Source organism: Terrapene carolina, unplaced genomic scaffold (assembly GCF_002925995.2).
Source record: "Terrapene carolina triunguis isolate 2854851 unplaced genomic scaffold, T_m_triunguis-2.0 Scaffold96, whole genome shotgun sequence".
In the NCBI taxonomy this organism is placed as follows: Eukaryota; Metazoa; Chordata; order Testudines; family Emydidae; genus Terrapene; species Terrapene triunguis.
This window is the reverse complement of record NW_020664447.1, coordinates 36556643-36582111: the sequence shown is the minus strand read 5'-3', so window position 1 is coordinate 36582111 and position 25469 is coordinate 36556643. Positions and strand designations below refer to the sequence as shown.

At 47.7% G+C, this 25469-nt stretch overlaps 1 protein-coding gene across 1 annotated transcript in view; it reads right to left on the bottom strand.

Moving 5' to 3' along the window:
• Positions 1-10314: 10314 nt before the first annotated feature.
• TTC9 (tetratricopeptide repeat domain 9) overlaps positions 10315-25469 on the bottom strand; it is a 38667-nt gene continuing 23512 nt past the window's right edge. Inside the window, exons 2-3 of the mRNA XM_024218813.2 lie at positions 19208-19390; positions 10315-11123 (exon numbers count right to left, since the gene is read on the bottom strand). Of these exons, the coding sequence (XP_024074581.2) occupies positions 11044-11123; positions 19208-19390 (263 nt within the window). The 3' untranslated portion in view covers positions 10315-11043. The remainder of the gene's footprint in view (positions 11124-19207; positions 19391-25469) is intronic.

The following is a 25469-nucleotide window of genomic DNA, read 5'->3' as shown; positions in this document are numbered from 1 at the left end:
CAAAGTATGAAAACAGACATGCATTCACTTGGCATTATTGTTTTGGCTATGACATCATCATCAGCCAATCTGAAAGCTCCCTCTGTATCCCACTCTCTGTAGCCACTTTGCAATTATGTTTCATTGTACAGCAATTTTGTTCAACAACTTGTTGGTTGTTTCTCACATCAAATGAATTATTCAGCAGCAAATTGCATTCTTGTCTTTGACAATACTAATACCTTATGTTCATATAATCCTTCAAAAGTGCTCTGCAAACATTTGTTACTAAATTCTTCAATGCACCTATGAAGTATGCTACTATTATTATGCCCAAGTACACAGGAGGAAACTGAGGCTCAGAGATATTCAGTGACATGCTAAAGTCACACTGGTGAAATTAGAAAGGATGGCTGTGTCCCTGATAACCGAAAATGAGACACATTTTGCCTAGGACTGCCTGCATCCTAGTTAGAGAAAGCTCCCTTTCTTGAGCAAGCAAACCAAGATTCTGCTTTGCAAAGTGACTCTATAAAAATGGCATTGTGGGACTCCTTGTTTATTTTCTAATTGGTCCCCATTCAGATGTGCTCACACTCCAAGTGAAAAGATGACGTTTCGAACTGACAGCGTCACAAACTCAACATCAAGGCTGAGTCAAGCTGCATTCTTGTTTGCAATCTGCAGTCCAAGTTCTACCCTCATTTACACCTGGGAAACCCCATTCTCTTGTCTTGGAAACAATTATATTGATGCCAGGTCAAAATAAAATAGATTGCGCTCTCCCAGAGCTATGATGACCCTGCAAGGCTAGCAAGGGTAAAAAGTAGCAGTGTCGTGGGGTAATGCCTAATTACAGGCCTTGTGATCTCACTAGCTCAGCTTGCTGATCTGATGTCCAGAGACGAGCCTTATGAGCTTATTGGCTCAGTGACTGAAGTTTGTTGGTCTGGCAGAGGGTCGTCTGCTGTGAGATCACTTGCTGAGCACCTCCAGCTTGCTAGGACGATTTCAAGGATGGGCCTTTGTGATGTTGCCTCAGCACCTTTACGTTGGTGGGATGGGGTCCGAGCACAGGCTTCTGTGCAGTCTCTTGCTCAGAGCCTCTAGCTTGTTGGGCTGAAGCCAGGGCCCAGCAGGTTACTGGCTCAGTACTCCAGTTTTCAGGGTGGATGCAAGGCACAGATCTCTGAGATCACTAGCTCAAATGCTTCAACATGCAGCGATGCCAGCCCCAAACATTCAAAAATCACGAGCAAACTCCCCCCATTCCAAAAATCAGACTATTTTTAAAAGAACACATTTTACCTTCTTGCCATTGGCTTTCTGCTGCTGGCATGTTTAGGGGTCATGTTTTTAAAGTTTTCCTTTACATTCCATGAGGGCTAGACGCTGACTTTTAAGGGGGTGGGGGGGAGAACAACCGGATTCCAGCAGCTGAGGCTTTAAGCAGAGCACTGAATATCACAATGTGATGCCTCTGGGAGAGGTGGCAACGCTGGCATGTTCGGCTGAAATCAACATACCAGTCTCTGTGAGTCACCGTTCCCTGCTTGCTCTGCTGATGCCAAGGCACCGGCCTTTGCCACGGCACTGGCTCAGCATCGCTGCTTAGCTGATGACATGGGGCAGGATCCTGGGAAATGGCTCAGCAGCTGTAGCTTGCTGGGCTGTTTTCAAGGCATGGGCCTCTGTGAACTCCCTGGCTCAACACATACAGCTTGTTGATTTGATGACAGGGCGCAGAGGGTACTAGACTAGATGGATTATTGGACTAATCTGGCATGGAAGTGTTTACATTCCTGTGAACATCACATGGAGCCACTCTGGTGGGTTAGAAGGTAAAGTACTTTGTGATGTAATAATGTTTTTATAATCTGCAGCAAGCTTCACTGTAACCCAATGCTACGTGGCCGAGTGAAGCAATGCTAAATCTTTACTTCCATGAGGGTTTCCTGAGTTGCTTGCTACAATTTATCCAGCCAGATGCCTGGCTCAGGTTATCAGAACCCAGCAAGGAATAAGACTGGCTGACAAATCAGTTGCAGTCCAGCCAACATTGCTTGAAAGATGAGAAAATCTGTGTGCTCAGCAGCTACTTCCCAACTGCAAATCCCACAGCTGGCTTGGCTTTGCAAAGTCAGAGGAGAGCTTCGTCCATATGTTTCTTTCTGGGTAAGCCAGATAAAACCAAAACTCCCCAGCAATTAAACTGCATGTATAAGGTGAGGAGCACCCACAATTCCTATTGATTTGAATGAAATGCTGGATTTGCACTGCTTCAACAGGGTTTCTATGTAGAACCAGAGTTACAGATCCCACTGCAGAAGAGGAAGAGTAGAACTATAATGTGGGTTTGAACAGCTGCTCAAACTGCATCAGGTCACTTCCTTGAGGAGAAGCATCCCCATTGCCAAAACCAACCCCCACAATTGGCACTAATTGCTCCCTGTGGTAGCAATTTGAATTGATCAAGGAGACCAAACTCTCTTCTCACTCCTGGAAACTGGACTGAGACCCAGCAGCTCATTTCCTGTAGACCCCCAAACAGCTACCAGAAAAACAGATGCTAAATGCTCCCCCTCACTTCCCAGCACCTGCCCTGGATTCAAATTGACCTACAGTACAGGTAAAGGCTCTATATCCCTATTGGTGATCTCCTGCAGCTGGCTGTTGGGTTAAAAAGAGTCAGGTATGCTAGTTTGTGTGTGTGGACAGAAATAAAAAGCAGCAAAATAGGCAAAGGGATGCATAAGCACAGAAAGAGACTATACTCCAAGGTTTGGTTCAGATAAAGTAAACTAAGCTTAGCTGCTTATCCAGACTAGGAAGGGGAAAGTCAGCTCCAAAAATGTTACAGGTCACCCCCACCCTAAACAGTCACTCATCACCAGTGGCAGATCAGAAATGTCATCTTGTCCAAATTTAGTTCAGCTTTGTTCTATCCCTACCCCCACAACCCTTCCTTCCAAACTGTTCCTCTACCTCAACCCGTAGTTACTTGCTTTAGCAATTCCTCCTGGGGCAGAAACCTAGCAGCCTGCTACCTCCTCCAGCTAACCTCCCCCATTCCCCTAAGGAGGCAGCTGTCTGTCTGAGTACTCCCTCCTACATTTTCAGGGGACAGACCCTTAGCTGTAGCACAAATGCCCTAGATGGCTCAGTCATCCAGAAAGAGCTAGAAGCTGGGGCCCAGAGACAGGTCAGGCGGTGGCTCCTCCATCTTTCTTACCCTCCTACCACATCTTCTTTACCCTGATTTTTCTCTCATGTTCTTCTTTGCTCAGTACCTCCCAGATCAACTCTCCTTTTTCCCACAAGGGCTCTCATGACACTCCCATCAGCCTCTCCCCAGCTTTTAGGGCAGCAAATATCACTCTCTCTCCCTGCCCCCACTCCAAGGATTGGCTCCGTAAGACTCTTCTCCAGCCTGTGGAGGCACCTCCTCCTCTAAGTCTCTCACATATGTTCAGCAAGCCCCATGCCCATTGTCTCTCCTTCACCTGAGCCAGGCAGAGATGCTGGTTTTCAGGTTCTTAGATACTCATGTTCCCCTTTGGTTTTCTCCTTGTTTCACTGATGAGAAGATGGAAACTTCAACATACAATTTGAAAACATATTTTAACACTAAACCAAAAAACCCCAAACAGCCCAATTTAAATAGCACCACACTTGTGCCCAATGCAGCTTGATTTGCCATACAAAAATTAAAGCCTTGGGAGACCCAGTACATCAGTAACTAGAGATCTGCCTAGCCCTAATTTTCAGTGTATCACCTTCACTCGTTCTTACTGACGGGCCCAGTCCTGTCCTGTGCACTGTTCCCCTTCAGCCCCCTCTGCGTGAAGCAGTGTAAGTGACCTGACGTAGTTTCAGCAGCCGTTCAAACCCATATTATAGTTCTACTCTTCCTCTTCTGCAGTGGGACCTGTAACTCTTGTTCTACATAGAAACCCTGTTGAAGCAGTGCAAATCCAGCATGAAGTGCCCTTAATTTCATTCAAATCAAGGGGAATTGTGGGTACTCCTCACCTTGCAGGGTCCGACGCTACACTGGCTGTCCTGCCCTTCAGAGGCAGCTCCCCTCCTTTTCTCAGCAAAACTGAATTTCCATTTGCCTCTGGCAAGCCAGTGAGGCTAAGTTTCCAGCCTGCTGTATGTGCAAACACACACAACCTGAAGGTTCCTAGATAGGCAGATAGGAATTCCTATCACTTCAGCTGAAGTAGATGAAATCATTTAACCTTGGCAGGTGCTCTTTCTTCTCTATCAACAGTAAATACTAATAGCAAAAGCACGCTGGGGTTGAGGTTTTTAACACATTCAATATCCTTCCAGTTAGAGCGTGGGATTTTTCTTCTTGCTGCCTTTTGTGTCTAAAGTATTGTCATGCCAGGTAGAGAGAGAGGAGGCCTGTTCTATTCTTCTGAGGTCTGTTCATGTCAAGAATGTGTGTGTGAGTGAGACAGGCAGTGAAAGCGAAGCTGCTTATGATCAAGCTACTGAGATTTCATCATGGCTCACAAATCCCCAAGATTCAAAGGTGTAATATTGGCCTTTTTAAGGTGGGACAGGCAAACAAATGGGCATGTTTAATATCAGACAGCTCAAGTCATTTGGAAGAGGGGGTGAGCTCTTTTCTATAAAGGGACATGATCGAGTAGTTTAGGCCCCACCTCCAAAGATGTGTGGTGTGGTTTTGTTTTGTTTTTTTAAACAAAACTCAGTATGAATAGAAATGGGTTCATATAGTTTCTCTCAGCTAATTTCAGTGCAAACTGTTGGGTTACTGGATGTAAATCTAGTCCTGCTATTTCAAAAACTCAAACACTAGAGCACTGACTAATGCATGAAAACTGAAATTAGCCATAAATACAAAGTGAACTGACCAGGCTAGTTTCACTGTCCAAGCTGAGTGAAATGCAGAAAATAAACAAACAGCATAAATCAATTACCAACCCTTTTCTTTTGTCTGAGCCTCCCCTGACAAGGAATTGGCAGATGGTTTCACAGCTGAGGGGGAGAATGGGGGCTCTCTGCTGCAGGAGCAGAAAGATGTCTGGGTCAGCAGGATGCTGCCTGAGTGTCAGCTGCATTGGGGGCCCCTGCAGGAGCAGGGAGAGAAGACAGGAGGCAGTCAGAGAGTCACCTGCTGCTTTACCTACAGCTGTGGAGGATGGGCCAATTTCTCTGCCCCCCTCCCCTTCTCCTCACCCCTGCATCCTCATGGAATTGTTTGGCGCACGCGCACACACAAGGTGGGGAACGCTGTCATAAATGATGAAAATAGAGCAGCCAGTTAAAGTGGTTTCCGTTTTAATTCCAGTTTATGCTTTCATAACCTAGATCAGGTTTATTAACTATAGGAGTTTTATCTTGACAGAATCCTTCAGATGTGTAGGAAGTTTTCTATAATCTCCGTGTCCAGATTTTGCATTTCTGATGTTGAGATTTCACAGTAATAAATACCAATCTGCATGGCCTGAGGTAAATTTGGGTCTAACATGAGTAACGGCCAACTTGTCATGAGGCATGATTGTGAACTGTGGAGCTGACAAGACACAAGGCAACATAGATTTGGGTTACACTCAGCTCCCAAGGAGAATACGGGGAGTGACACTGGTGATTCCTTCTTTGTCAGTCCTGCACCATGAGCAGGGTGCTAGGGGGGCACCGAGCCGCCGGGGGCACGGTGTTTCAGATGAGATATAAAACCAAGGTCCTGGCCACTTGTGGTCATTGAAGATCCATTGGTACTTTTCACATGAGGATGGTTGCTAAGCCCAAGGTCCTGGACAAGTTCCAATCCAAGTATCCCATTCTGCCTCCCAAAATACCCTGTGCAGCTCTAATGGTATGCTTCATTTCCCCACCTATAGTGGTTGCTGTCAGAAGGGCTGGGTAGCTGGCAGAGATTCAGCCCTTCCCAGGCAGACTCAGGAAACTAGTGAGAATCAGTAGGGGCAGTGGGGAAGCAACAGGCTGTGAAAGTTGGTTATTGCAGAGTTGCCACCATCTGTAAAGCTTGGCTGATGCCCAGGGAACAAGGAAGGCTGGGGATCGTTCCTATGAAGTCTTCCCTTCCTGTAATGCACCCTCACTCCCTAGCACAGTGATCAGAACACTGAATAGGCTACAGCACGTAGAGCAGGCAGCTGCCTGCTACTTTTCTTTGTTCCCTTCTAACCTGCATTCAGCAGAGCCACTTTGCTGCATGAAAAACATGCAGCCTTGCACTGGCCTCTGAGCGCGGACTGGAGCTCTCGTCTTTAGAGCCCTTTGCTAGATCCTGCCCCAACTCACCAAAGGTGTGCTCAGGGGACAAGGGTAGCAGAGCTGTAGTAGCCTGGCTTTAGCTCTAGTAGATATCCTGCTAGGATGGCAGAGGGGTCCTGAGGCAAGGCACGCTGCAGTGAGCACTGCTCCATCAAACAACCAGCCCCAGTGCCTGCTACTCATTGTGGTATGGACGTAGGGAATCTGGAGGCCCTGCCTCCTTGCTCCGGTTTGTGGAAGACCAGCAAGCCTATTAGCTGGGTCCCCAGTCTAGCAGTCAGTGCTTGGGAGTGTTCAACGTATCAGTCTCTACTCCCATACAGTTGTGCAAGGCGCTGTGAGGGGGGGGAGGGTTGCCATATCCTTTTGCCTCCCAGCACATCCATGCAACACAGGGCAACATTTCCCCTTAAGCCAGGGAATGCAGGCAACCAAGAGGATGAGACAAACTAGGCCAGCCAGTTAATTTCCTTGTTGGTACACAGTTGTATCTTGCTTCCACACCAAAGGAATTCTCTCCCCACAACCATCACTGTAATGAACTGATGTTTGTATGTACCACTGCCTTCAGCTGGATTGAATCTGAAATACTCAGCTGGGTGGGCCCATTACTGCAACAACTGAAGAATAGTCTCTTTTAGCTCAAGTGGCAAGAGCCTCTGGTTCTGGAAGTGTTTTGGTTCTGAGGTCTTTCCCCACTTCCTCTGCAGGGTCCTGAGTGGCCCCACCGTGTTTGATGACTGGGTACTATATTCTCATCAAGCTGCTATGAATTCACCTGGCTTAAGTTGTAGATTTGCAGGGATTCATGCAGACAGGAAGATGCCCTCTCTTTTCACCACCATCACCCAGGTAAGGACAAGCCTGCAGAACCTAATGTGTCAACTGACATAACCCATAGCATTTAGAAACCTAGGAACCCTACGAGACTCCAAACAGGCATTTCTCTAGGATCTAACGTTAGTTGCAGTGATACAAACATGAGCCTCATAGCGTAATATTAAGCCTGTAGTGATATTAATAGCTTTGCTAATTAATTGTGGAGCAATGAACGGGCTCTTGATGACAGGAAGCACCCCCCCAGGCATCCTACATGGGACCACTCTCCGCCCTCCCACAACAACTCCTGTTAGTGGAAATAGCCCTGCTCAATCCTTCAAATCACAGCACTAGGTATGAAGTTACGCACAGGAATTCAGTAAGCATGTGCACATTTCTCTGTATGGGTGTGTGCGTAGGGACAAGTGAGGGAAGAGGCAGAAGGGCCATGTGGTCAGCAACTCCCATGAAAGATTGCGTTGAGCCCAAAGAAAAGGGAACAACCAACAGACTGAACTGAAATCTTAAATGTGGAACAATACATAGCCTCTTGGTATGTCACTTTACCCACCACCAAAATGCAGCCACCTCTGGGGTGGAATGTCTCAGCTGTCTCATAGTGTACAGTGACACTATGCTACAGTTTAGGAGCAGATGTGAAGCACATTGTATACAACTGGAACAGGTGGGGAAATTCTGTGGGGTTAGCTTATAAGTGCTCTGCTTGGAATTTGGTCAAGACTCAGGTGTTAATGCCCTCAGACTAATGAAAAGAGTCATCAAGATCTTCTATGAGCATGAGTGGCCAGGACCTCAACTTTATGTCTCTTCTGAAAAGCAGCAACCTCTTATTTTTAATTTAAGTGAAGGATTGTTCCACTCCTGGGCCCCCCTCCGCCATTGTAATGGTCCTCCTGTGTTCAGAAAAATTCTGCAGCCTGTTTGTGTTCATATTTTCTATCACATACTTAAAAATGTTTCTGTGACAAAGGGAGGAAGTCTCTCCTGCCCCCACAGCTGGAAAGTCCCCTCTAATCTCATTGTCCTTTTCCCCTGCTGTGTATCCTGCCAATTAAACTGGGTCTTATTTAGCTGTAAATAATCTGGCTAGACCCTTGGTCTGGTCTCCTTCCGGCTTAGCTCTTGTTCTGTCCAAGTCCACAGGCTTACTTCTTCATTTGTTCCCCAGCACCAGCTTGGACCTCATTCTCTGGTCCTACTCCTTCCCCCAAATAGCTTGGCCCACGGTCTGGCTTCCACCTCCCTCTGCCTGGCCCTTGCCTCCCACCAGCTAACGTGACTGAGTTACAGTATTCATATACTGCCTGCAAATAGGCCCACCACAAAAGAGTTGGGGCTGTGAGTGTGTGGAGGGGTGAATGCACGCACCCCACCCCAGTAGTTCAAGTTCAGGGCTTGAGTGTGTCAGAAGGGACCAAAAGTAGGTGTCTTATTCATTAAAACTGGCAAGTCCACCGCCCCACTCCACACAGACACCCTTTCTGTGCTTTCCTGCAGCCCCTATCAGGTGACAGTGAGGGGACGTTCATCCACTCTTGCATACACTGCAGGATTGTTCCTGATTGCTGTACCCTCTGAAGCTCTGGGTAGTGAGCTGTAGTCGAGCCGGGGCAGTGTGTGAAATAAGTGGATAAATAACTGATTGCCATCTCTGTCCCAGCCATATTGCATTTGCATAGTGAACTGGTGTATCATATAGGATTCACTGAGGGTCAGAGCTGGTGGTCGGGTCCCATTATTGGGGTGACAAGTGGGTATTTTGGCAACCCTATTTAAAAAACAGGCAACCTTCCAGGATTCCAGGGGTTAGTTAGACCCTTGGGAAAGCTTGGATTTTAAGAATTTAAAAAAAGTAAAATGTGGCTACTGTGTCAGTATTTTGCTAACATAGTTTATATAAAGGATGAGGACTGTAGATATGGTACATATTTTGATCTTTCTGACAATAATTTGGGGCCTCTTGAAGATTGTTTGGGGGTGCAGTTGTCCCCTTTGCCCCCCAGAAGCCCCAGACCTGTGCAGGATTTAGTATAAGCTCCTGGGGGCAGGGACCTTGTCTTCTAAAGCACTGTACGCCCTTCCAGCACATTAGCCAGACAGCCTTCTAGATCTCTCTTTATATTACCCTATATTCGCTGAGGTTCAGTGCAGGGTCATCTAAAGAACTTCTCTGCTTAGTCTACCCTCACCCTGGACTTATGATGTTGGTGGCAGTGGCTCCAGCCTCTTTACCGCCTTACATCCCGGCCATGGTGAGTGGAGGCAGGGCCGGTCCTAGGGGTGGGCAAGTAGGGCGGTCATCCTGGGTGCTGACTTTAAGGTGGCACCATCCTGCTGTTCCGTTGGGCGTTTTTCTGAGGGATACATTTCAGCTGGTCTAGATATTTATCTACCCTGACCCTCCGAGCCCTTTGCCCAGAAAATGCAATGTATCCCTTGACTGGGTTTGGGATACTGGAGCCCACTTTCCTCATCAAACACATCAGTTGTGCTGTACGCTGCTCACTTCCATACTGACAGCTGGAGGACAACAGCCAGTTCACATGCAGCTGGCTGAGTGAAAGCCATGACTGTATGAGGGGTGCTCAGTGCACCATCTGGAATCACTTGTAGGGAGGGGAGAAGGGTTGTTTCCCAGTGGATGTGTGTTCGCATCACTAAAGGACCCCCTCGTTGGCAGCTTCAGCAAAAAGACCAAGAGCTGATGGACCATGGAGACTGAACTTCCTGTTGACCCCCCAGAGGTGAGCTGAGGGGGAATTTGGGGAAGTTTGGACTGATGGTACCTGTTCTGTGAAGAAACAGGTCTTCAGACTCCAGGGTGGTCAATCCTGCACCTTTCACCAGCGTTAATTTTCCTAAAAGGAAAGAACACAGGAAGCACCAACACAAGCCAGACAGATTGCAACCTCAATCCAGTGTACTAATAATACTTACCACTGTACATTACTGTAATGTTACTTACAACATTAACTAATAAATCCTCACAACACCACTGCGAGGTAGGGAAGTGCTATTGTCCCCATTGTACAGATGGGGAAACCGAGGCACAGAGAGGAAAAGTGACTTGCCCAAGGCCACACAGCAACGCATTAGCAGAGCTAAGATAAGAATTTGGGGGATCCTGGGTCCCAGCCCCATGCTTATTTCTCTAGACCATGCTGCCTCTCTGGAGGTTAGGAACCCAGGAATCCCTTCTAAAAGTAATGTGTGGAATTGTTGACCATTCACAATTTTTATTGGCAGATAATTATTCCACAGTTTAATCCCCATACTGTGCAGTGCACCTCAGACCCTTCAGAGTTCCACAGCACTCCCAGAACCCACTCCCCGCAGCACTGGGACTGCTGTTTAGGAGTATCACAGGGTGCTCTGTGCTTTTATTAAAAAGATGTTTAGACTGGGTTTAATTGGCATTGGTTCTGGAGTACATGAACTCCTACAGGGCCTTAAAATACAGAGCCAGAGAGGAAGGCACAAGGGAACTGGTGAAAGGGGAATCTGCTTCCCCTCCTGAAGTGGCCAACAGCTCTCTTAGTTTTCTGGCTCTGTAGAATTCCAGTGATAGCTACCAGTAGGAAATGCTTGTCTCCAGTTTGTTGGTTGGTAAATCATAGCCTCAGAGATGTTTTCTTCAGTGCAGAATTGCAGCGAGCACTCAGCCCACGGCTAAAGATGTGCCTCTCATCACGTCCTCCAACCTTCTGCCACTGTCCCGGAATCAGACAGGCTGCAGCCACTGTGCTCTCCCACTGAGGGGACTGGGTTATGACCACTGTGCTGCCAAGCAGCCAAACCCAGAGTCCGAGTCTCTTCTAAAACTGGGATTAAATTAAGAGCGTTCGAGGAAGGATGGAGAGATGGGGACAGAGTGAAGCAAATGGACAAATCCACCCACTGAGCAACTGGGAAGGAAATGTCCCCCTTGTCACCGAAGCAGGTTCCTTTTTACAAGGCTTCTTTCTCCTTCTGGGAACATCTACTAAGCTTCATCTCCGTCAGCTGGATATACCGTATGACATTGGTATCTGCAGGGAAAGAGGACACATGCACTCACCGTGATTACAACTTCCAGTGAGAAACTTACGAACACCTACACACGCTCCTGTTGCTGTTCATCATGTCTCCTTTTTATAAATACTGCATCTGAAGTTACCGGGCTGTAGGAACTGCCCCTCCCAAGAAAGGCCCTCTGGTCCAGTACCCTGTCACCTCTATGGAACAGAAATCTGCTCTTTGCTCACTATCCCTGCTCTAAAATCTTTGTCCAGACCTTGGTGAGCTCTTGCCCTGACTATTGTAACCTTCTCCTCTCCCACCTACCTTCTGCCTTCTCCCCAATCCACTCTATTCAATATGTTAAGTCATCATCTCCTCTTGCTTTCTGATCAAGTTCTTTCTACTGGCTTCTTGTCTCTCAATGCATCATATTCAGGCTCCTCATCTTCATTTACACAGCTCTATATATTCTTGCCCCACCTACGTCTCTTCTCTTCTTTCAACTCCCATGTTCAGTTTATCTCCAGCTCCTGGTTGCTCACTTTCTGCCAGGCTGCCACTATGCCTAGAAAGTATCCCTCTTTTGGCTGACCAAGTTACCTCTCTCTTCTCCTTCAAACCCACTCTGGGAATCCTTCCTACCTTCTCCCCCACAATAATCCCCACACTTGCACTATTGTTCTTTCTGCTGCCGTGTCTATTTTGGACAGTAAGTTCTTAGGGGCAAGGAATGTGTCCTGATCTCCCTGTGCAGAGTACTGTGTGAGTCTACGGTGCTGTATAGGTGAGAAACTGAAAGCCTATTTCCTGGATAATTGTGCACTGCTACAGCATGTATAATGTGTGTGGTTTCTAATCTCTGACCCCAGCTGTGAGAGGATCTGCTTGCTCCGAAGCATGAGGACTGCTATCCTGTGCGATTACTTATCTCTAGATGGTTTCAATACACACAATATTCCGGTTCATATGTATCTAATCTTTCCTTGAATCCTCTTGAAGTACTTGCCTCAGTGAGGCCCAAAGCCGTGTAGCCAGCTGGCCTTTGCCTAGTCCAGTGGTCCCCAAACTTTTTACCTTGTGTCACCCCTTATCCCTGTCCACACCTCCCACCACCCAGAGCTGGGAGCAGGGGATGCGGACAGGGGTAAGTGGCCCGAGGCTGGGGCCACAGCTAGGGGCAGGGCCAGGAGCGAAGCCTTGGCCAGGAACCGAGGCCGGCAGGTGTGGGGCTGGCAGCCAGAGCAATTGGTGTGGAGCTCTGGGTGCAGGGCCAGCAGCCAGGGCCCCATGTGCAGGACCGGCAGCCAGGGCCAGCAGCACGCGCTGGGGCCAAGAGCAGAGCTGGGTGGCGCTTCCTCCTTGCCCCCCATGGGGGCCGGCCTGGGCCCCAGTCATGCCCCCCAATGTTCCTCTGCGTTGGGGAACCTCTGGCTTAGTGGAAGGAGAGGGAGGATGTTTTCACCTATACAGCAACCAAGGACAAAGTCGGCTAAGAAATAAGAATGCAAAAAGAGACAATTTTCATTGATATTGTCATTCAGAAATGGCTCCTTGCTGCCAGTCTCCCTTGTAAGGCCAACCAAGGCCAGTTTAAGTAAATTTGAGGCCCTGTGAAATCAGTAAATTAGGCAACTCTGTGCGCCAGGCCCAAGATTCTGTGTGCAACTTCCTCTCCCCTCATGACCTGCCCAGACTGCTCTACCACATCAGCTGGGGATGGAACCTGCAAAGGGAGAAAAGAGGAACAGGTAACATGTCCAACACTGGTGGGTGGGTTTGTTTTGTGCACTGAGAACATTATGGTGGCAGGTTTCCTGTAAAAACGAGGAGGGGAAGCCAGGCCTGTTGAGATAAATAAGACACATCCAGATACCCCAAGGAGTTCCTGGTGAGTATGAGGCAGCACCTGAGCACCACTGGGAGGTTCTCAAGCTCTCCCAGGGGGGATGGGTTCCCCCTTCCAAGAGTCATCTTCAGCTGCAAGTCTGTCAGCTTTGTCTGATCTGGTTTGGAGGCCAAGGATTCAGTGGTCATGGAGACTAAACTATTTCCTCCCCTTATGCAGTGGCCCTTCCAGGTCAGGTCTAAGGTACATTCAGAGGGCAGCATGAGGAAGCTGTTTGCATTATATCTGTTCTGTGGATAAAGTACTTCCATGTCCTGGGCTGCTAATTCAGAATATTTCACACTCGCTAAGTGTCCTTTAAGAAATTTAGAGCTGGTCCTGAACTAAAACCCTGGAGTCTAAAAGCCCCAGACTGGGAAATTCAGATGAAGGCCTGGATCTGAATTTTGCAGATTTGACCCACCTTTCTAAAACACAAAAGCAGTGAATGTGCAAGATATGTGACCCCAAATAGAGGGGGGAGGATAATACCAGCTCAAACACCCTCTCTATCCCCTGCACCCTCATTCAAATATCCATATCCCCTGCTGCTCCAGGAGCTGATGGGTTACAGCCTGTATGAGCTTCCCTATTGCACACATCTTGCACCTTGAATGTCTGCCCAGTGAAGGTGATAAGTGATAATTGAGTAAGCATGCTAGGAAATCACACCTGCCCTGGCTTGTAGGACCAGCTGGATGCCTGACTGAGGGGAAGAGGCAGAGTTCAGTGCATGATTGGGCAATCAGAGGCCACATCTCCCTCCAGCCTGATGGGTAAGGGAGCCAGTGACTCATGGCACAAATTCACCCACATGGAAAATTTCTCAAATGCTTTCTCCTAAGCCTCAGGAGCCAGGGGCAGAACAGGATGTAGCAAGGTATGTGGCAGGAGACATTCTTACTGCAGGTTACCTAGAAATCTCCCAGGCAAGTCATGACATCTTCTCTCAAGCTCACACTTTTGTCAGAGAAAAATATACACAGCAGTTGGTTACAAAGCAAACAGAACCCTTTCTCTCTCTGCCTTTCCTTTGTTACTAACTCAGGGGTGGCCAATCTGTGGCTCTGGAGCCACATGAGGCTCTTCAGAAGTTAATATGCAGCTCCTTGTATAGGCACTGACTCCAGGGCTGGAGCTACAGGTACCAACTTTCCAATGTGCTGGGCGGTGCTCACTGCTCAATCCCTGGCTCTGCCGCAGGCCCTGCCCCCACTCCACCCCTTCCCGCCCCCTCCCCTGAGCCTGCTATGCCCTCGCTCCTCCTGCCCCCGAGCCTCCTGCATGCCACAAAACAGCTGATCAGGAGGGAGGGGGAGACACTGATTGGCAGGGCAGCCGGTGGGCAGGAGGTGCTGGGAGCGGGGGAGGAGCTGATGCAGGGCTGCTGATGTATTACTGTGGCTCTTCGGCAATGTACATTGGTAAATTCTGGCTCCTTCTCAGGTTGGCCACCCTTGTACTAACTAATAATTCTCTGCACATTTTACCTCCTTGTTTTGGAACATTTCAATGCATTGTATAAACACGAATCAATTAAGCCTCTGTGAGGGAGTGAATGATGACTTTACAGGTGGCAAAGCCTTAGGCAGAGAGAACTCAAGTGCCTTGGCCAAAGTCTTACAAGTCATTAGGAGATCTGGGTGTAAAACCTAGACTTCTTGATTCTCAGGACTGTGCTCATGCTAGTATATAAAGCAACCCTCTAAGGGAAAGTCTATTGCTTTCCTTGTGGTTTTGGTTTAGTGACTAGACAGAGCCTAGTGGTTAATACTCTGTGGTATCATGACTGTGACCTGTTTTGATTCCCAGTCCTTCTCGATCACAAAGATAGAAGTACTCAGAAGGCAGACTCCTGTGACTAGAATGCTACTCTACTCTGTTGGAAAACTGGGTTTTATTCCCAGTCTTTGTATTTCCCTGCTATGAAACAAATAGAAGGGGCTGGGCCCATGTAGCCTAACGGTTGGCATTTTATGTTACCAGAAGGTCAACTCAAGTTCCTTCTTTGCTCCCAATTTCTATATGCCGTGACTAGAGAGAGCGATGGATAGGAAGAGGTGGAACAACATATATGGTAAGGCCAAGGTTCCTCTGAAAACAAAGAGGCTTGTAAGTAAAACCAATATTTGGCTGCTTCAAAGTTCAAACCACTTTGAACTCTGCTATGTGCTTTTATCAGCTTCTGATCACAGAGTTTATGAAAAGCTGCAGATAAGTTTTACATAATTAAAGTAGCCTCCCCTTTCCCTTTCCAAATCGTCTCCTCTACTGAGGGGAGTTACACAATTCTATTTTATTCTTTTCAGCTCTGTTTGTGATTGAGGTGGGAGGGTAGAGAAAAGGCCAATCCCAGCTCTGCTAACCTTTGATGGGGAATAAGTAGCCTTAAGGGATTTGCTGTACTGACAAGCCTTTAGAACAGGGACACCCTCTGTGAGTAAATTCCTGCTTGCCATTTAAAAATTCCCTCTGTCAGGCAGAGTAGTTTTCCAGTGATTGATCTCTAAATCACCCCTTATTAGAGAGAGATATTGCACAGAACAAGCTCATACTAATACTCAAAGTGCTTTACCACTACTAATGAACTGACCCTTCAGAGGTAGGGAAGAGTGCTATCTCCATTCCACAGAGGGGGAAACTCAGACAAGAGACATTAAGTGACTTATCCAAGATCATATAGTGAGACTGTGGCAAGCCAGGATTAGCACTGAAGTCATCGGACTCCATTACTGTGGTTTAACAACCCCATCCTCCTTCCTCTCTATGTACGCTCTGGATTACTTACCTTTCCCCTACTGTATCCCCCAACTTTCAATAAATAGCCATAAATAAAACAGAATAAAGGCCTGAAATGTCATAGTAATTGTAAATAATACTAGAGAGGGATCCGGGCTGCAGAGTGCAGGTCCAGAGATATCCTTCCCCTCAATTAAGGGCAGTTTGGGCCATCCCCTAAGTATCATTGTGGCCTGCTGTGGTGCTTGAGGCCATTGCTGTTGAATACTTAGGTATTTATCTTATAAAGAGATGAGAGCAACCAGACCATGTAATGTTGCAGGGAATAAACAGCAGAAAAGCATGCAGTAAAACTAGGGAGAAAACAATTCAGATAATATAAGGACTGGAAACTTTGACTGAAATTTGAAACTACTCTGAACCTAAAAAAGAACAGGATAGCTTTTTATTTGACCCCTGGCGCCCCCCCTCCCCTTTTTTTTTTTTTTTTTTTGATGAGTCCCTGCGTTTCCTGGCTCTGGCTGGAACTGAAAGCAGGAGGTGAAAACTGTACAATAGATGGGCTAAACTCTGCCTTTAAGCACATTAACTGAGCAAGGGGAACATGCACAGCTGTACTGGCCAAAGGCTTGAGGCATTCTGTCCATACATGGCAGATGGAAGCAGAATGCCTCATGAAAGATTCCAGCACTCACTACACCTATTCATTTTTACAAGTGTACACTCATGCTTGCCTTTTCCTGCAGTGACCATGTCCTCACTCCAGCTGGACACAACTCCTCTGGGGCATCAAGCATTGGCAGCTGTGTTAGCCAGCCTCCCTGCTCCCCCTTCTGCTCAGGGAGCACTAGCTGCAGCATACTACCAGGCCTCGGGGCCCAGACCAACTCCCTTTCCACACTCAAGTGGAGAAATCACTCTTGGCTTATGTTTGTGTATGGCATCTATTTCCATTTCTATTATGTTTTCCTTCGATCAGGGCCGGCTTTAGGAAGTGCGGGGCCCCGGCAGGGATGACTAAAAAAAAAAACCATTAAAAAAAGCCTTTCATTTCTTAGCAACCGGTTCCCTATAAAAAGTTCTGATTTAAGGGATGTGCCACCGTATGTATTTTTTGTACCAATGGGGTTACCATACATCCACATTTTCCCGGACGGAGATTTAAGAACCAAAAAGCCTGACATGTCTGGGAAAATACGGATGTATGTTATCCCTACCTAAAGTTCTTTTTTAAAAAGATGGGCCTGAACTAGAAATGAGCTCCGTTTCACATGTGTGGGTCCCTGCCACTCCCTGGGGGTGTGCTAGCGTGATCAGATGTCCCGATTTTTGGGTCTTTTTCTTATATAGGATCCTATTACCTCCCACCCCCTCCCGATTTTTCACACTTGCTGTCTGGTCACCCTAGGGTGTGCACATGTGTGGGTCCCAGCTGCTCCCTGCCCCCCTCATTGAAGCAGGTGTGCAGGGTTACTGCCCTGGGAACTGCAGGGCACCACTGGATATGGGGCTGACTGGAGGTAGGGGCTGGCTGCAGGCAGGGCAAGGGGTGCAGGGCTGGCTGGAGCCTGGGGTATGTGGGGTGGGCTGGCTGGCTTCAGGCAGGGCCACAGAGGGGTGCGGCAGGGGTTGGCTGGAGACAGGGCAGGGGGTGCGGGGCTGGTGTGGGCAGGGGGTGTGTGGGGCTGGCTGGCTTCGGGCAGGACCGCAGAGGGGGTGCGGCAGGGGTTGGCTGGAGACAGGGCAGGGGCTGGCTGCGGGCAGGGGGTGCAGGGCAGGGGCTGGCTGCGGGCAGGGGGTGCAGGGCAGGGGCTGGCTGCGGGCAGGACGGGGGGTGCGGGGCTGGCTGCAGGCAGGGGGTGTGGGGCTGGTGCGGGCAGGGGTGCAGCAGGGGCTGGCTGTGGGCAGGGAGTACAGGGGCAGGGGGTACAGCCCACCCTATACGGTAAGTGCCCCCTCCTCCTCCTCCTCCCTCCCCCACCGGGGCAGCAGCACAGGGCTCTGGGGGCTATTTAAAGGGCCCGGGGCTCCCCTGCTTCTACGCCCCGGACCTTTAAATAGCCGCGGGAGCCCTGGGGAAGCGGCGGGGCTCCCACGGCTATTTAAAGGACCGGGGCGGCAGAGGCAGCTGGAGCCCCGGCCCTTTAAATAGTCCCCGGAGCCCCCCGCTATCCCCCAGGGCTCTGGGAGCTATTTAAAGGGCCCGGGGCTCCCATGCTTCTACCGCCCCAGCCCTTTAAATAGCCGTGAGAGCCCTGGGGAAGCGGCGGGGCTCCAGCGGCTATTTAAAGGGCCGGGGCGGTAGAAGCAATGGGAGCCCTGGACTTTTTAAATAGCCCCCAGAGCCCCGCAGCCCTACCCCAGGGCTCCAGCAGTGGGGCTCTGGTGGCAATTTAAAGGGCCTGGGGCTCCAGCCCCTGCTGGGAGCCCCAGGCCCTTTAAATTGCCCCCTGGGGAAACCGGGCCACCCTGGTACGGCGCACCGGCTCTTGGGGTTTGGGCGCGGGGCCCTCTTAGGGGAATCGGCCTAAAGCCGGCCCTGCCTTCGATCCTTATAACTTTTCCCTTATTTTTGCACAACTGTTTTTAAAAAAACAAAACAAAACACACTTTGGTGGGTTTAATCTCCATGCCTATGTAGAGACATGACAAACTCTTCAAATATCTATGTCAAAGGGCAGTCAAAGCTGGCACCAGTAAGTCATGAATAATAGAGCCAGAAAGACAAAGCTGCCCTGTGTTACTAAAGCGAACAGTCCTGGGCATGTGCTCAAGAGCCCGTTACTTTTGTTTGGAGTACATTACTACAAGGGCCAAGAAATCTTACAGGCCAGTCTAATTATGCAACCATCGTGCTGGCAGAAAATAAAAATGTTTTTGTTGTTACTGGGCAAATAGGTGGTGGGTTCCTAAACAGGGACCTAACTGATTCCATGGTAAAAGTTAAAGAGCGTGGACTGGTGATTGGGGGAGATGAGGGTGCCTGTTTAGTGGGGCACAGAGACCTGCCTCCACTGAGATGATGGAAAGTGTGGATGTTAGCAATGGCAAATGGCCTCCTAATTTTCCTGTGGAGAAGATGCAGGTGTGTCCTCCTGATGGTCATTTTCAGAGACGCAGGAATCCCTGGGACTGGGGGAGGGGAGGCAGTGGGGAGATAAGCATGTGGAGATGTCTCCTTTTTTTTTTTTTTTTTTTTTTTGGAAGAAGGAAAGGTTGGAAAACCTCCTTTACAATGGTAGCATCCCTGCAATACCACCATCTTCCAGGCTCTGCTGCAGCCTCAGCAGTGGTCAAAAGCTAATACCTTCAGGCAATGACATTGCAAAGCTGCTGTGCTACCAATAAATTCTTGAAAGGAAATATAACTAGACACAGTAGGCCATGTTCATCCCTGGTAAAATCGATGCAGCTAAACCAGAGATGGATTTGGCTCAATGAAAGGAAGAGCAAAGGCTGTGAGTGTGAAAATCTTGTGGCTACTAGTACCTGTCGGCTGTCGGGACCTTGCTTCTTTCAAATAGTCCAGTGCCTTGTTGAAGTCACCAAGGTGGTAGAATGCTACGCCCGATCGATAGAGTGCCTTGAAGTTCTCTCCTTCCTTCTTAAGCACTTTGAGGCAATACTCCTTGACTCGCTCATAATTCACCAGCTCAGCCTGGAGCAGACATGCTGCAGGACATGAGAACAGGGAGAGAGAAATGAACAGGGACTTTTAGACTCTTATTCCTTCACCTCCCCACAGTCAGTGGGACGAAGATAAAGGTTGAGCTAGGGGTATGGCTCCAAAAGGTACGCAGTCAAATAGTTTAAACATCAAATCCAGCTTCTCAAACTGAATATAAAAGGTTTTATTTTTGCAATTTCAGTGAGGATAGGTTGTTTTTGCAAGGGGAGCAGGGATTTAAACCCCTCTCCCTACAGAGTTGGAACTCCAAGTCCAATAGCTCTGTGCTAGTGGCTGAGAAACAAGAAGTGAAGGTGACTAAAACAAAAAGGAACACAGCGTCCAAGCAAAATAAAGTACAAAAATTGATCACCCCGCCTCATAAAAGTAGAAAAATAAACTAGATTAAATTTTTTTATAGTTTTAATAATCCAAGGTTATCAAACATACAAGAAAGAACTCTATTTTATAAATATGATGTTTGACAGTGACCTTTAACTGTCTCTTATCCAGTGGATTAGAAGTCAGGCAGTAAAGCTAATGGCACGGAAATCTTTGAACTGATCCCTGTGGGGGCACCTTTCAACTGAAGATCTGAAAGCCCAAACAGTGGAGCTGATCTGCAGCCTTTCCTTATGCCAAAAGTCCCACTGATTGCTTACTGAATCCATAAACAAGGATTATATGATCTGGCCCGTTTAGATAATTAAGCCTCATATTATTAAATATGAACTCCTACCAGGCATTGGAATGTTTAATACCCATCTTAACCTATGGGCAAAATGAGGCACAAAGATGATACAGGACATGGCCAGATCGGGGTGAATCAGTAGAGAGCTGGGAACAGGAACCAGGAACAGTCTCTTACTCTAGCCATCAACACCACTCCCCCTAAACTGGAGGCTTGCATTGCTGTGTGCCCTGTTGGCAGGCACCGGGCACAGACAATGAAGACTGGCTACTCAGCTGGAGGAGACTGCCCCACCTCCTGTTCAACCTGAGATGGGGCTCTAGAGTTGCCACTCCGCGCCCTAGCTGTGTTGAGCTCACTCCCTCTAGTGGAAGAAGCTTCAACGCTCTTCCTTTCCCCACTCCAACCATTTCCAGTGCTGCCAGCACAGGAGGATGAAAGGGCCTCATGGCTCTAAGCAGAAACTCCTAATCATGTGTTCCTCACAGATAGTTGCTGTCAGTAGAGAAGAACATAGTGTATTTCAAAGCACCTACTCACCGACTATTTGAGTAGTAAAATTATTGCGCAAAGGTATTTCCTGATCCAGTTTTGTCTTTTCCTATTTGTCCAATATTGATTTTCTTGCTGTGTTTCTAATGGAGCTTGAAATGAATGTGCCTTGTTTTTCTTTATTTTTTTAAAGCTTCTTATAAAAATGGTTGTGTGAATTTAGTGCTGGCTTGACAGCCTTGGAGACTGGAGTCCTCTATTTATCCACTGAACAGGTACAGCACTTGGAGTAGCTTCCCACATGCTGTCCATCCAACATGCCCTATCCTGTTCTGGAGAGACCAGCTCTTGGAGTGAGTGGAAGGGGAGTTTAGTTTCCCTGGTTCTTTCGCTCCTTGATCTCTCCAGTTATAGTAATAGAAGTGTCTGTAAAAATGACAGATTTACTCAAATATTCCATAGTCAAACTTGCTCTATTGATGACTTTTTTTAAACTGGCAGTTCCACAAACTCAGCCCGTGTTTTGAAAACCTAGCTGGGCTCCTTCTTGTGTCATTAGCAATAAAGATTCTGCAAACATAATTTAGCTGCTGCTGCTGTTTTTGCTGATGCACAAGACATAGTGGAGTTGGTTCTGTGGGGCTAACATACTGGACACTTGTTTGTCTCAGCAAAGTGAGCAGATTTGACTGGAAAGTGCAGGAAATAGCTATGGTGAGTGAGAAGGGCCCATTCTGACTGTCACTTTTTAAACTATATCTCTCAAGGGAGGTCCCTTACAAATATTTAGCAGCATGTATTCTTATACTCACTTTGCTTCATTGAGAACCATCTCCTTTCTCCATAGTATAAGAGATTAGAGATGACTGTGAATATGATTACTTTATAATGTAAATCTTGAAGCTGTTAATAATACATCTTTTTAAAACTTTCTTCCTAAGTCAGTCAGAGAAGGATTGTTTTTAAAAAGTTGTTATTCCTAAATAGACTTGTATATCTGTGGCTGGCAGTGTTTGTTTACGGTATCAAACATTTCATCACCCTGGTTCTCTATGGAATAGGTCTCCAGTTAGGCCTTTTCAGGTACAGGCTGTTCTCGAGAGGACCAAATGAGACTGTGGTTTATACAGACCTTCCTTCCTCTCCCTTGATATCAAACTGGTGCTGCCCTACACAACAACCTTTACAATACATCTTAAATGCTTGGAAGAATGTACCATTCTTGAAGAAGCACTTTTCTTTCCAACTTGGCATATAGGGAATCTTTTCCAGTAGCAGTGTTGTTTAATGGTTAGCCTAGTCTGGCTGAGTTTTATTCTCAGCTCTGCTAGTGACTATGTGAACTTGGGAAACATAACCTCTTTGCTTCGGTTTTATGCATCCATAAAATTACACAGCTCACAGCAGAGGTGCTGGAACTATTTTTATAGTGGGGGTGCTGAGAGCCATTGAAGCAAACTGTAAACCCTGTTTATAATGACAACCACTTTAAGCCAGGGGGTGTGGCAGCACCCCCAGCACCCCTAGTTCCAGCACCTATGGCTCACAGGGTGGTTGAGCTTCTACATTATTGTCTATAGGCGCTGACTCTGTGGGTGCTCTGGGGCTGAAGCACCCACGGGGAAAAAATGGTGGCTGCTGAACACCCACCAGCAGCCCCACCGATCAGCGCCTCCCCCTCCCTCCCCGCGCTGTTTCGTGGCATGCAGGAGGCTGGGGAGGGGGGAAGGAGTGAGGATGCGGTGCGCTCGGGGGAGGGGATGAGGCGGGGCAGGGGTGGAGCAGGGTGGAGGTGTGGCATTGAGGGAAGGGGTGGAGTGGGGCAGGACCTGGGGCAGAGCCAGGGGTTGAGCACCCCTGGCACAATGAAAAGTCGGCACCTGTGGTCTATAAAGTGCTTTGAAATCATCAAGTGAAATGTGCTACAGGAGGGCAAGGTATTCTTGCTAGCAAAAGCTCTGAGGGAGGTCCCTGCCCACCTAACTTTGCAACTGAATGTTACTGTCTAAGTAGAGATGTGTGGAACGTGGCCACGTTGGTTCATTTGTCTAATTCTGCACGGCGTAGGACTAAACACCACAGTGGTTAAAATGCTAGCAGAGCTGCCCCAAATCTACAGCTTGCACCATTGTTGGCCCCTCTTGGCAATGGTAGGAAGTTTAAAGGAAAAATGGCTAGTGTAGCTTAGGCCCTGGAGTTTCATTTTGAGGAACCCCAAAATTCAAAGCAAAGCACATCTGAAACTGCCATGTTTCACCTGTTTTTCAATAGAAATCTCCCCAGCAGCCTTGGGGAACCAGCCAGTTTACCAAAACAGCCCAGCTTAAGCCAAAATTTTGTGAAATTTTGAGTAAATCTGGGCTGAGTTAGGGGTTTGTAATGAAATCTAAAATAAGAGTATTTGGGTTTTGGTAAAGATGTTTAAGGTCTGGACTATGCTGGGATTTTTGCCACTGGTGTAGCTGCACCAGAGCAAACTCCTAGTATAGACACAATTTATACCAATGTCTAAAATCGCACTGCACACCAGGTCTAAGATCTATCCACTTTTATGAAACAGTAAAAGGAGTGAGCCAAATTACTATGGAAACCAGATTAGTATATCCCCATCCTTCTGGACCAGTGCGCCTGGCATGTTCCTCAGGTGTAGTGCATTGTGTTAGTCATTATCAGAGATTCCACTCGCTGCTCTCCCTATAGGATTAAAAAATGCTTTGCCAGAGAGAAGGTCTTGAGTCACAAATTTATATTTCAGACATTTCAGGGGTGTTTGGATCTGTGGTTTCAGGGCAGTCCATTATTATAGGCAGGGCTGGTAACACCACCTATTATTAATGTTGCCAGGCACTTCCCATTATAAAATTTTTGTTTTCAGGTGCTTATAACTTTGCCAAACTTTAACAGTTTCAGCTGAGTTTTTCCATAATGGGTGTTCACCTCAGGCTGATTTCCCTCCCCTCCCCCCCGCCCCCAATGGGTCATCTATTTCAGAGAACAAGCCCAGGAAAAATACATGCTTCATACACAGAGTAGAAACTTCTTAGATTTTAGTTGCTACATTCCTTGCAAATTCTGGACATGCTCCAGCCTGAGGTTAAGCAGGACTTTCCCTGCAATTGCTGCTCTGGACTATTGCTCATGCTGGGTCCAGGTCTGGGTCAGGGTCCAGGCACCAGAACTGAGAGCAGGGAGACTGTCTCTTGTGCTCTCAGTGACACCTTCCTGGACCCAGGCTTTACAGATTAGGAAGTTGCCTGAGTCGAATGGAGATGGGACAAGAGCTGGCTCATGGTGGGGAGTAAATTGGGATAAGGAACTTGGGGTGAGGGAGATGGAGAGCAGAAACTGGAACAGAGGCTGGTAGGGGGCAGAGGAAAACTGGGACTGGAAGTTATGGTGGATGAATAGCCTGTGATTGGGTGAGCAAGGAGACTAGGACTAGGAGCTGGGAAGAGAAATAGGTTGTGGGGGGAGTGGGAGCCAGTAGGTATTTAGGGGGATGGACCAAGACTGGATGAGGTGCTGAGGGAGACGGGGGGATGAAGTGAAGGATGTGAGAGGGGAGGAGAAACAAATCTGAGGAGCAGCTGGGGTGCAGGTAGAGAACTGGGACTGGCTGGGCAAAGAAACTAGGCCACAGAGCCTGGGAGAGGGCCATTGAGATTGGATGAGGAGCCCAGGAAGGGAGATGAGGCTTTAGAGCCTCTGCTAAATTCTATGACAAGATTCCAAACTGGCAGGGGGAAAAAAGAGCCATAAGGGATGAAAAGGAACTTGAGAAAGCTTTATAATGTGGGGGCAGAACAGAGGCTGTATCAGATCCTTCTCTTCCCCTACACACAAGTGGGCTGCACTTTTCAAAGATGTTAGCCAGAGTTCCCAACATACATACCTCCAAAGAGTGAAGATTCGATGTATTCTTTGTTAGAGAAATACCACATGCTTTAACACTCCAGATCTGAGCGAATCATTAGGATCTGAAGAGTTTCCAGACCAACTCTCTCCCATGAAATATTCCCCTTCCCCCTCCATATCCCAAGCCTGCAAACAAAGGGGATTTTCTGGCTCCGCACCAATAAAATGCTAATTATAGTCATCTTGATAAAGTCTAGCAATAATCTGATTAGCTGATGACTAGTTCCTGGACTGCCTTAATAGGATGAGCAGGGAAAATTAAAGTGACAGTACAACTTTCTAATAAGAAGCAGCTCTCATTTACTCCTCCTCTACACCTACCAAGGCTGTGTAAATATGCCTGCTTGTTATTACATGCAGGAGACGGTGTATGAAATTAAAATCCAGATTGTATGACATGCTGGCACCCTCTCTGCAGGGGCTGATTAATGCTAAATGAGGTGTGGATATACCAACACTGAGGGTCCCAGGTAGCCTCTTCTTCCAAGCCTCCATCCCTTTCCTTTCAGTCTAGTTCTCCACTCTTAGGGTATGTCTACACTACGGGATTAATCCGAATTTAGATAATTCGAATTTGGGAAACAGGTTGTATAAATTCGATTGTGCGCGGCCACACTAAGCACATTAATTCGGTTTTTAACCACATTAATTCGGTGGTGTGCGGCCACACTACCCCATTAATTTAACCACAGTAATTCGGTGGTGTGCGGCCACACTAACCCTAATTCGAATTAACAAAATCGATTTAGGCGCTACTCCGCTCGTCGAGGTGGAGTACAGAAATCGATTTTAAGTGCCCTTTAATTCGAATTAACTGGCTCTGTAGTGTGGACGGGTGAAGGGTTAATTCGGATTAACGCTGCTAAATCCGAATTAAAGTCGTAGTGTAGACCAGGCCCCAGATTCTGACTGTTCCTCTCAGCTAAACCTTCCTGGACAGACTCTCTTACCTAACCTTCTAGGATGGGCTGTTTCTCTGCTGCCCC